Consider the following 11,015-nt stretch of genomic DNA (forward strand, 5'->3'; position numbering starts at 1 on the left):
ACTGATCCCAGTAACCTGCACTGGCACCCAATATCCCAGCATCAGTATCCCGGGACCCACCTGACCCACCCCGAGCCCCACTATCAGACTGGCACTGCAGTGGCATCCTGGGACTGACCCACAGGTATACCACCCACCCCTGGTGCTGCCTGAGCCAAAGCACTGGGACTCAGGACCAGCACCAGCATCCCAGTACACATCCCTGGCACCAGCACCAGCATCCCAGTACGTATCCCCTGGCATGAGCACCAGCATCCCCGCACACATCCCTGGTATTAGCACCCACGCCCAGTACTGCCTCAAGCCCTGGTATCAGCCCCAGTACTATATTGCCACCACCCTGGTACCAACCCCAGCATGGCAGCAGCATCCTGGAGGTGATCCCTGTACCCACCCCCCAGTACCACACCAGCACCCAGCACAGAACCCCCCTAGGACCAAGCCTTCTGGTACCCACCCTCCAGCACTGCCCCAGCCCCCTGAGTCTCACCCTGGCACTGCCCCCACCATCACCACCGTCCCCTGCCCGGGCACCCACCTGGCACCACTCTCACCCCCCTCCTGTTCCCAGGCACCCACCCCCAGGCCTATGCAGAGGCACATTGGCCCCTGGGGCATCCCAGATGGCACACGGGGGTGTGCCCTGTCCGGTCCTCAGGCTTCCCCTGGTACAGGTCCTGGGAGGGGGCACCCCCATATCATCCCATGGGCACCACCACAGTGCCAGGCAGAGATTTATTGTCCAGCGAGGTGCTGGGCACAGGGGGCACCCAGGGGTGCAGGGGACATAGGGACTGGGCTGGGGGACATGCCATGGAGTGGGGGTGCAGGGGAACCCCAAGGGACCCTGCTAGCCCTGGGCTCCCTCTGGCTCCTGGGACTGGCCTGGCACCAGCTCCTGCGTGTCCTCCTCGGAGGGTGGCAGAGTCCTCTTGAAGAAGCCCATCTGGAAGGGGGCACAGTGACAGCCTCACCCCGGGGGACGCTGTGACGTCACCCCCTGGATCCTGTGACGTCATCCCGGGGGGATCCGATGACATTACCCCTGGGGACCCGTGATGTCACCCCCGGGGATCCTGTGACGTCACCCCCAGGGACCCTGTGACATTACCCCAGGGATCCGGTGACATTACCCCTGGGGGACCCTGTGACGTCACCCCCGGGGGACCCCACAGCATTGCCCCCAGGGGACCTCATGGCATCATCCCACGTGCTGCCCCCCACCCTGTGTCCCCCAGTGCCCAGGTTGGATTTTCCATTTCATGGGTCTCTCCAGTACCAGCTCGATCCCAGCACCGTGGGGGAGGGCACCACCAGTGTGCCAGTGTCCCCCCCGTGCCCACTCACCTTCCACATGAGGAGGATGAGGAGCATCAGGAGCAGGAGCCCAGCGAGGACCCCCAGCACCACCCACCACACTGGCACGGCCCCTTCGCCCCCGGGGCTGGCACGAACCACCTCGGTGGCAATCTGCAGAGGGACAGGTGGGTGGCACCGGTGCCACCACAGCCTGTCCCTGTGCCCCGTGTGCCAGTGTCACCCTACCGATGCCTCCCCAGCGGGCAGCAGCCGGGGCTGGACGCGGTAGGGCATGGCCGAGGAGTTGAACCAAGCTCGGGACCGGATGCAGAACTGCTTCAGGAGGTGCTCCCTCTGCAGACCCACGGCGACATGCGTGGGACCCACGGGGACATACAGGACACGGTGTCAGGGGTGCCAGCAGCCAGTGGGGCACTCATGACCCCACACCCAGTGTGCCCAGGGCTGCTCTCTGGGCACCACCGTGCAGGAGAGGATGTGGCAGGAGCACCCTGGGGACACTGTGCCAGCCCTGTGCCCTCCCTGTCCCCACCAGAGGACACTACCTGCTGCAGGGTGTCCATCCAGAGCAGGGCCTGGACGCTCACGAGTGCCCGCTGGTCCCTGGCCAGGCTGGGCACCCAGCAGGAGATGCTCACGCAGGTGGCATTGCTGCAGTCCTGTGGGGCACGGCAGGCATCACCCTGACCCCCTCCCCGGCACCCCGAGGGGCACTTCCCCACCCACCCCAGCGTGGGTGCAGGTCCCCAGGAGCACAACACTCACCACGGGGATGAGCTCCTCCAGCCTGGCACAGGGCAGCTCCTCCACCTCCCTGCGCTCCCGCTCGTGGGTGCCCTTGTGTGGTGCTGTGCCCGTGGGCTGGGGGAGCTCCAGCTGGAAGGAGGTAAAGGAGATGGGGGCACCCCTACCTTGGCACCCACCCAGCACCCAGCGGGTGGCTGCCGGTGCCCAGGCAGCACCCTACCTCCTCAGGGTTGAGGTCGGGCAGGTTGGTGCAGTTCATGCCCCCCTCGGTGCTCAGCTCCAGTAGGTAGAGCAGGATGCGGCCACCCAGCCGGCTGGGGACAGCGAGGTGCAGGCTGATGCCGCTGACAGTGCTGGGACCTCTGTTGTGCAGCTGAGGGAGGACAGGGAGGGGACAGCAGTGAGGGGGCAGGGGGGGCAGTGACCCCGCCCCCACGGGCGCAGGACCCTACCTGGTAGACGTGCTCCACCTTGATGCCATGATCCTCCAGCCGCCGGCTGCCCTCCACCCTCTGCCAGCTCGTGGGCAGCACCGTGGTGGCAGGCAGGGAGTTGCTGGCAGGAGAGGGAGGGTTCAGTGTCCCCTCTGTGCCCCACCCGGGCCCCGGTGCCCCCCAGACCCTCACCCTCGCAGCTCCATCACCGCCTCTGCCTCCACGGGCACCGTCACCGAGGCGTTGGTGGAGCTGGGGCTGTTCTTGCTGCGGGCACACAAGAAGCTGATGAGTGGCCACCGAGCCTGGCAGAGCACTGAGGCCACCACATCCCGGGTGCCCAAATGCCAGCAGTGGGCAGGGGACAAGGGGGCAGGGCCCTGGCATGGTGTCACCTCCGCAGCTGGAGGTGGAAGGTGATGGCATCGCCCATGGCCTCCAGCCCAGACACACTCAGCTCCATGTCCACAGTGATCTGGAGAGCAGGAGGGTGAGGTGGGTGGGTAGGTGACCCACTGCCACCAGCCATGCCCAGCCCTGGTGCCAGGGTGATGGGCACAGAGGGGGGAACCTTACCTGGGCACCTGCTTTCATAGGGTTGCCCAACTCGCAGAGCACCACGTGGCTCCCGTTCTCCTTCTTGGGGTTGCAGTTCAGCTTCTCCTGCCCCTGCAGGGTGGGCACATGGGAGTTGGCACATCATGGACCTCCCCATGCACCAACCATCCTGGAGACCTTCATGGTCCAAGGGCAGGGCATCAGCCCCCTCACCATGGGCACCTCCTGGCACCAAGCATCCCCAGGCACCCACATGAATGGTGATGCCTACCAAGGCCAGGGTGTGAGCCCTCTCATTTCACTCCTGGCATCCCCTGGCACTCATGGTCATGGGGCACCCACACAAAGGGTGATGGCCACCAGAGGCCTCAATGCCAGGCACCACTGGCACCTATCACCACCAGGCACTCACTGAGAGGGTGATGGCTACCAAGGGTCCCCTGACCATCTCTCAGGCATCCCCTGGCACTCATCGCCACTGGGCACCTACTCAATAGGTGACGGCCACCCAGGGCTCTTCTCTCACCCTGGGTACCCCTGGCATTCACCACCACTAGACACCCACACAAAGCATAATGCCCACCAGTGGTACCCTCACCCCTTCCTGGGTGTCCCCTGGCACCCATCACTACCAGGCACCTACAAAATGGTGGCCACCAAAGGCTCCCCACTCATCCTGGGCCCTCCCTGGCACACCCCTACTGGGGACCCACCGGGATGCTGCTGCGGGCTGCCTGGTAGTGGGTGCCAGGGGGCAGCTGCAGCCGCAGCTCAGTCTCGAAGGCTCCTTCGCCCTGGTTGCTGGCACTGGCTCGCAGGTGCAGGGCAGCCTCGGCCCCGATCAGCAGGCGCCTGCTGGGGCTGGGGGACACACACGGGCACAGGGCTCAGCACCCATGGGTGGCACCAAGCAGCCCCCCCGCTCCTCCCCGGGTGCTCACGTGTCGGCTGCCAGGTGCAGGTCGGGCACACAGAGGTTGTCCTCACCGCAGTCCTCCAGTATGAGGTGGGTCTGGGGGGCACCGGGGCACAGGGGGGCAGGGGTGGGACGGGGACAACAGAGGAGACGTGGCAGGGAAGGATTGGGGACATCAGGGAGGGTAGGGGCAGATCCCAGGGGGGTTGCAGATTGGGCGGGGGGAGGGGACGGGACACAGAGGGGACAGTGTGAAGAGGGACTGGAGACAAGGAACTGGGGGCACATCCGGGGAGGGGCTGGGGACCAGGGGGCATTACTGAGGGGACATCGGGGACTGGGGACGGTGGTGACTGCTGGGGGACACCACGGGGAGGGACTGGGGACAGTGAAATGTTGTGGGGGGGACATTGCTGCGTGAGAGAGGGGACAGTGAGGGGTACTGGAGAGTCATGGCGGAGAGGGACTGGGGGCAGTGGAGGACACTGGGGAGATATCCCAGGGAAGGACTGGGGGAAGTGAAGGGCACTGGGGGGACATCCCAGGGAGGGACTGGGGGCAGTGGAGGGCACTGGGGGGGACATCCCAGGGAGGGACTGGGGGCAGTGGAGGGCACTGGGGAGATATCCCAGGGAAGGACTGGGGGAAGTGAAGGGCACTGGGGGGAACATCCCAGGGAGGGACTGGGGGCAGTGGAGGGCACTGGGGGGACATCCCAGGGAGGGACTGGGGCCAGTGGAGGGCACTGGGGGGACATCCCAGGGAGGGACTGGGGGCAGTGGAGGGCACTGGGAGATATCCCAGGAAGGACTGGGGAAGTGAAGGGCACTGGGGGACATCCCAGGGAGGGACTGGGGCAGTGGAGGGCACTGGGGGGAACATCCCAGGGAGGGACTGGGGGCAGTGGAGGGCACTGAGGGGGGACATCCCAGGGAGGGACTGGGGCCAGTGGAGGGCACTGGGGGGACATCCCAGGGAGGGAGTAGGGACGGTGGAGGGGGGGCACATCCCAGGGTGGGTAACAGGGACAGTGGAGAGGGACTGGGGGCACAACCTGAGGAGGGAGCAGGGACACTGGAGGGTACTGGGGATGCATCCTGGGGACAGTGGGGAAGAGAGGAGCTACATCCCAGGGAGGGGTTGGTGACACTGGGGACAGGCTGGGGACCACAGGGCTGGGGGTACCCACAGGTGTCCTGGCTCAGTGGTGAGGACAAAGCCCACCCTGGGGCACAGCAGCGACGTCCCCAGCGTGTGCCCCCATACCTGTTCCTGCACCAAGGTGTCCCCGTAGAGCACCAGCCCCTCGGGCCCCTCGGGCAGTGCCAGCCGCAGGCTCAGAGCCACAGGGCTCAGCTTGTCCTTGAACTCAGCCTCGTCCTGGGGACACCCATGGGCAGAGCACCCCAGTGGGCACCCTGCACCCACCCTGCCCCAGGCACCTACCCACCCAGGCTGGAGACACCACCATCCCCGTCCCTGTCCCTGTCCTGGCTGAGGATGCCACTGTGCCCACCCCTGTCCCCATGCCAGCTGGGGATATCACTGTGCCCACCCCTGTCCCCATGCCATCTGGGGATATCACTGTCCCTATCGCTGTCCCCCACCCTTCTTGGACTGGAGACGTCCCTGTCCCCACCCCTGCCCCCCACTCTCCCCTGGTGGAGATGTCACTGTGCCCACCCGTGCCAGCCTGTGCTGTCCCTGTGCACGTACCCGCAGGTAGGCAGTGAGGTTGTGGCACACGGGGGGTGCCCCCGGGGTCAGTGCCAGCTCCCCGTGCCAGGACGGTTGGTGGCTCTGCAGCAGCAGGACCCTTCGGGACAGTTTGGGCTTCAGACGGTCCAGCTGCAGCTCGGCGTGGAGGGCTGGCAGGGTACAGCAGGCAGAGGTGGCATGGCACCGGTGCTACCCCCTTGCCGTCCCAGTCATGCCCCTTGTCCCCCACGCGTGACGCTGACACTCACGGACGCTCTGGGGGAGGTGCTGGCCCTTCACGCTGACACACAGCACCACGGGGAAGCTGCGAGGGGACAGCGGCCAGGGGTGCTCAGGGACCTGTCCGCACCCCCAGGGTGATGTCCCCATGCCGGTGGTGTCCCCATGCCGGTGGTGTCCCCATGCCGGTGGTGTCCCCACGGCAGTGCGCCCAAGGCAGTGTGCCCAAGGCAGTGCTTCCACACCGCGGCTCACCAGCTGACAGGGGCACCAGAAGTGGGCAGGACACACGCCAGAGTCTTGGGGTTCAGCCCGTCGGGGACACTCAGCCGAGTCCGGGCAACCACTACTGGCAGTCCCCTGGGGCACAAGGGCAGAGCTGAAGTGCCAGGGCACACGGGCAGGGCACCTCGGGCCGCGCTGGCACTCACCGGTACACGGCCACCCTGTCCGCCCCGTAAGCCCCCACCAGCAGATCTGTGGGGACGAGCAGGGGGTCAGTGACAGGGAGGGTGGCACCGGGGTGGCACCGGGGGCGGCAGGGCGGTGGCCGCGCGGCAGGGCCGTACCTGGGTAGCCGTTGCCATCCAGGTCAGTGGCACCGCGCAGGGCGAAGCCGAAGGCGGCAGGGCCGGGGAAGGGACTGGCGAGGCGCTGGGTGGGCTCCAGCTGCAGCCCCTCGCTCTGCCCGCGGTAGATGAAGACCTGCCCGCTGCCACCCTCACCCCCCAACGGGGCACCCACGGCCACGTCTGGGGACACAGGGGACGTGAGCACCCACGGGGTGCCCCAGCCCAGCACCACCGCTCAGCTGGGTGCTGCAGCCTCAGTTTCCCCAAGAGCTTCGAGGGGGCCTGGAGGGGAGGTGGCACGGCCCCTGGCACAGCCCACCCTGTCGCCACCACGCCGGTGCCAGGCCGGTGTTACCGTCATAGCCGTCCTTGTCCAGGTCCCCGAGGCTGGCGATGGCGGCGGCGAAGCGCCCGTAGGGGTGGGTGCCGGTCAGGGTCTGGTGGGGCTGGGGCAGGAGCTGCTGCTGCCCACCCAGGTACAGGTAGAGGCGTCCCAGCTCGCTGCGCTGCCCGCTGGGGTGCCAGGCCATGTACAGGGGGGCACCCACCAGCACATCGTGGTGCCTGTGCCCAACATGGGGATCAGGGTCCCCAGGTTTGGGGACTGGCGGCAGCCAGGGGTGTGCCAGGCAAGAAGGCAGCCCCCTAGGGTCCCCCCTTGGGAGCAGGGGTTGGGGGCACAGCCGCAGCTCTCACCCATCCCCATTGACGTCAGCCACAGCCACTGTGTGCCCAAAGTACGATGCCACCTGGAAAGGGTCTGGATGAGTGGGTGGCACTGAGGGGGGTTGTGCTAAGGGCATCACTGGGTGATGAGGGAGGGCGAGGAGGGCACATGGGTGCTGGGGGGGGGGCGAGGGGCTGTGGGGTTGGGACAGAGTGGGGCTGTGGAGCCCTGGGTGCTGGGGGGGGACCAGCAATGGGCAGGGTGGCAGTGGGCACCAGGGAGATATGGGGCAGTGGGAAGGGGCAGGGGTAAGCGGAGCACTGGGGACAGTGGGAAAGGCACTGGGGGCGATGGGTCAGAGTGCCACGGGGTGATGGCACCTGGGGGCTGGGTGCTTTGCATGCTGTGGGGTGGCAGTTAGTGGGCAGAGTGCCAGGCGGTGCCAGGGGGGTACCTGCTCACTGGTGATGCCCCACAGCCGGCGCAGATTCCCCCCCATGCTGAAGATCTCCACCTGCCCAGAGCAGTATCAGGACCTGTTCTTGTCCACATCCCAGGTGCCACCCTGGGGTGCCAAGCCACAGCAGTGTGCCCACCACCATCAAGCACCACTGGGCACCACTCACCTCACCCCTCGTGTTGCTCTTGTTGGGAGTCCCCACCACGAACTCTGCAGGGGACAAGAGCCCTGAGTGCCCCCACCTTGGCATCGAGGTGGGCATGAGGATACCCCTGGCACAGGAGTGGGCACAGGGTTACCCTCTAAGCACTGAGGTGGGCACAGAGATACCCCCAGTATGGGGAATACCATCTGGCACAGGGGTTGGCAAGAGGATATCCCTGGCACTTGGTGGGCACAGGGTTACCCTGGGACTAAGATGGGCATAGGGATGCTCCTGGCACTGGGGTAGGCACAGAAATAGCCCCTGATAGGAGAGTGGGCATAGGAATATCTCTGGCACTGGAGTGGACACAGAGATAACCCTTGGCACTTGGGTGGGCATGGGGCACAGGGATGGACAGCACTCCTGGGCTGGCATGACCCACGTTCCTCCCATGGGAAGGGAGGGCACTGCAGAGCCCAAGGGTGCCCGGGACCCATGTGCCCTCCCCACAGGCATCCCTGCCCCTGTGCCCTCCTGGCCGTACCTTTGGTTTGGGGATTGCCATCAAACTCGCCCACGGCCACCGAGTACCCTGCAGAGCGAGGCACAGCAGTGAGCCCTGCCATGGCCTGGCACAAGTTGGCCATGGGGCAGGGCTGCCCTGTGCCCGCTGCTCACCCCGGTAGGCATCGCTGTAGTCCATGGAGAGCAGGATCTGCGTGGGGCGGCCTGGGCGCTCCGGCCACAGCAGGGAGTTGCCATGGAAGCGGGCAAGGATGGCATCCACCTCCACCAGGTACAGCAGCCCTGGGGGACACCAGGATGGGTGCCAGCACTGATGAGGCCCCCCCTGGCACCTGCTCCAGGCTGCCAGTGCCACTGCAGATGACACTGACAGGAGTTCCCCATCCTGGGTGCCCTCCTTCTGCTGTGCCCACCCAAAGGTCCTTCTGGGACCAGCCACTGTGGATGGCAGTGCCCAATGTGCAAGACTCACCCTTGAAGAAGTACCCGCCGGGGGCACCCAGGACCAGAGTGCCATCCTGTGGGGCAAGCTGGCATCAACCTCCACCCTGGGGTATGCCCTACTTGGCATCTTTCACCCTGGTATCTCCTACCTAATCATCCTCCTCCATGGCATTCCCATCCTGGCATCTTCCCTGGCACCCCCACCTATGCTTCCCCCATCTCAGCATCCCCCACCCTGACAGCCTCACCCTGGCATCCCCACGATGCCATCCTCACCCTGGCATCTCCAACACTCCAACCTAAGCATCTCCTACACAAGCATCTCCCTCCCTTGGCACCCCCCCTCCAGCATCTCCTACCCTGGCACTCCCACATCAACACCCTCACCCTGGCACCCTCAGCCTGGCATCTGACTCTCTGGCACTCCTACCCGAGCATCACCCACCCCAGCATCCCCACCTTGGCACCCCCCACCCAAACATCCCCCTCCTGGCATCCCTCTCCCTGACTCCCCCACCCCAACCACATTTCCCCAGGTCCCGCCCCAGCCTCAGGCCCCCCTGGCACATCCCCGTGGGCATCCCCAGGGGCACCCTGGGCACCATCTCACCGAGGTGACGGCGGCGCTGAAGCCGATCTCGCAGTAGCGCCGGTCGTAGGCTGCGGGCACAGGGCAGGGTCAGCCCCGCTGGGGTGGGGGTACCCCTCCTCCTCCCCCCTCCGCCCCCCGCTCACCGTAGCCGCTCCGGGGGTAGCTGTTGGCCATCAGCTGGTCCCGGCAGGGCGAGTACCAGGCCAGGCGCTGCAGCCCGCGGGCACCCACGAAGCAGCTGCCCGTGGGGGTGCGGAAAGCCTCCTGCTGCCCTTCCATGGCGTTCCAGTGCTGCAGCGGGGCACAGGCCTGGCCACGGGGATGAGGAAAGGGTGGGTGCCCGCCTTCCTGCCACCCGAAGGTGCCCACCCACCCGCCGGGGGGTACCCACCACCAGTTTGCCATCCCAGCTGGTGACGGTGGCGCCCAGCCACTGGTAGGACTTGTAGGTGTGGAGCTCCAGGCTGCTCTGCACCTCGGTCTCGTCCCCTGTGGAGTGGGAGAGGGGGAAGGTGCCAGGCTAGCAGCCCCCCCCCGTGCCCAGCCATCAGCCCATGGCACCTACTCACCTGTAGTGTCGATGGGCAGGAGCTGGCAGGGGGAGTCGTCGGGAGGCCAGAGGCAGAGGAAGACGGCGCCAGGCTGAAGCACGCCGGGCTGGGAGGTGTTGGCACGGGGTGCCCCCACCACCACGCTGGGCCTGGGGTGGGCAGAGGGGGTGTCAGGGTGGGGGAAGTGGGTGCTGTGCCCGGCCCCAGTGCCCTGGTGTCTCTCTACCTGTCCCCAGTCATGTGGAAATCCAGGGCGAAGCCGAAGTAGCTGTTGGGGGGTCCCTCGAACACGGTGGGGGGGTCCTGGAGGAGCCCCAGGGTAGGGGGGAAGCAGAGCCCCCCGAGGAGCAGCAGGGCCCGGAGCAGGGTGGCAGCAGCCTCCATTGTCACCCTGAAATGTGGCACTGCCAGGCCCAGCAGGTCCCTGCTTATCTTGGGGGATGCAGCTCGGGGTGGTGGGGATGGGGACACAGGAAGGGCCCCCCCGCAGCACAATTGCTCCCAACCAGGGAGCCAAAGGGGTTTGGAGGTGCTGGGGGTGCCCCCAAAACTGAACCCAAAAGCTGCCCTTAGCTGGGGGATGGTGGTGCCCAGGTCAGCTGGCAGAGCAGGACAGGAGGTGGCAGTGGCAGCTGGGGACACGGGAGGTGGCAGGGGGGGACATGGCCACAGCAGGAAGCAGCTCAGCAGCCTTTGCCCCCCACCCCCAACTGCTAGGGTCAAATCCAGCCCTCCTCCTCTGGATGCTTATCTTGGGGTGCAGGCAGCTGCAGCTTGGCCAGAGGAAATGGGGGGGGCTCATCCATCATCCCCCCCAAGGTCCTTGTCCATCATCTCTCCGGGTTCCCCACTCTCACCACCAGCACTGGGCACTGCCACCAAACTACCTCCCCTTCTTCAGGAGGCACCCCAAACCCCTCTCAATGGGGCAAGAGTGGGATAGGGGCAGCCCAGGCACCAAGCACCAGTGCCTGGCAGGGACTGCCAGCAGCTCCAGAAAGGGGACTGGTGCCAGGGTGAGGGGATGGGTGCCAGGGTGAGGGGACGGGTGCCAGGGCTGGGCACAGGCTGCAGCCAAGGGAACAAGGGGGCTCCTTGTCCTTGCTGGAGGAGAAGATGTCCCCACATGCCAAGCCAGGTGGCCAG

General features: G+C 66.4%; 1 protein-coding gene across 1 annotated transcript; it reads right to left on the minus strand.

The window, feature by feature from the left end:
• Positions 1-850: 850 nt before the first annotated feature.
• ITGA2B (integrin subunit alpha 2b) lies at positions 851-10,253 on the minus strand. Its single transcript, XM_054396428.1, has 30 exons — positions 10,096-10,253; positions 9,888-10,018; positions 9,710-9,807; positions 9,462-9,627; positions 9,337-9,386; positions 8,755-8,800; positions 8,436-8,564; positions 8,302-8,349; positions 7,779-7,822; positions 7,607-7,666; positions 7,182-7,234; positions 6,841-7,049; positions 6,483-6,665; positions 6,345-6,390; positions 6,169-6,273; positions 5,943-5,998; positions 5,692-5,843; positions 5,242-5,355; positions 4,001-4,071; positions 3,773-3,920; positions 3,078-3,170; positions 2,897-2,976; positions 2,694-2,768; positions 2,520-2,622; positions 2,288-2,440; positions 2,086-2,196; positions 1,866-1,979; positions 1,546-1,653; positions 1,348-1,470; positions 851-946 (listed from the first exon to the last, which is right to left on the minus strand). The coding sequence occupies exons 1-30, from the start codon at positions 10,251-10,253 to the stop codon at positions 851-853; spliced, it is 3,123 nt and encodes a 1,040-aa protein (XP_054252403.1).
• Between the last annotated feature and the right edge of the window lie 762 nt (positions 10,254-11,015).

This window comes from Indicator indicator, chromosome 37 (assembly GCF_027791375.1).
Source record: "Indicator indicator isolate 239-I01 chromosome 37, UM_Iind_1.1, whole genome shotgun sequence".
NCBI classification, from domain to species: Eukaryota; Metazoa; Chordata; class Aves; order Piciformes; family Indicatoridae; genus Indicator; species Indicator indicator.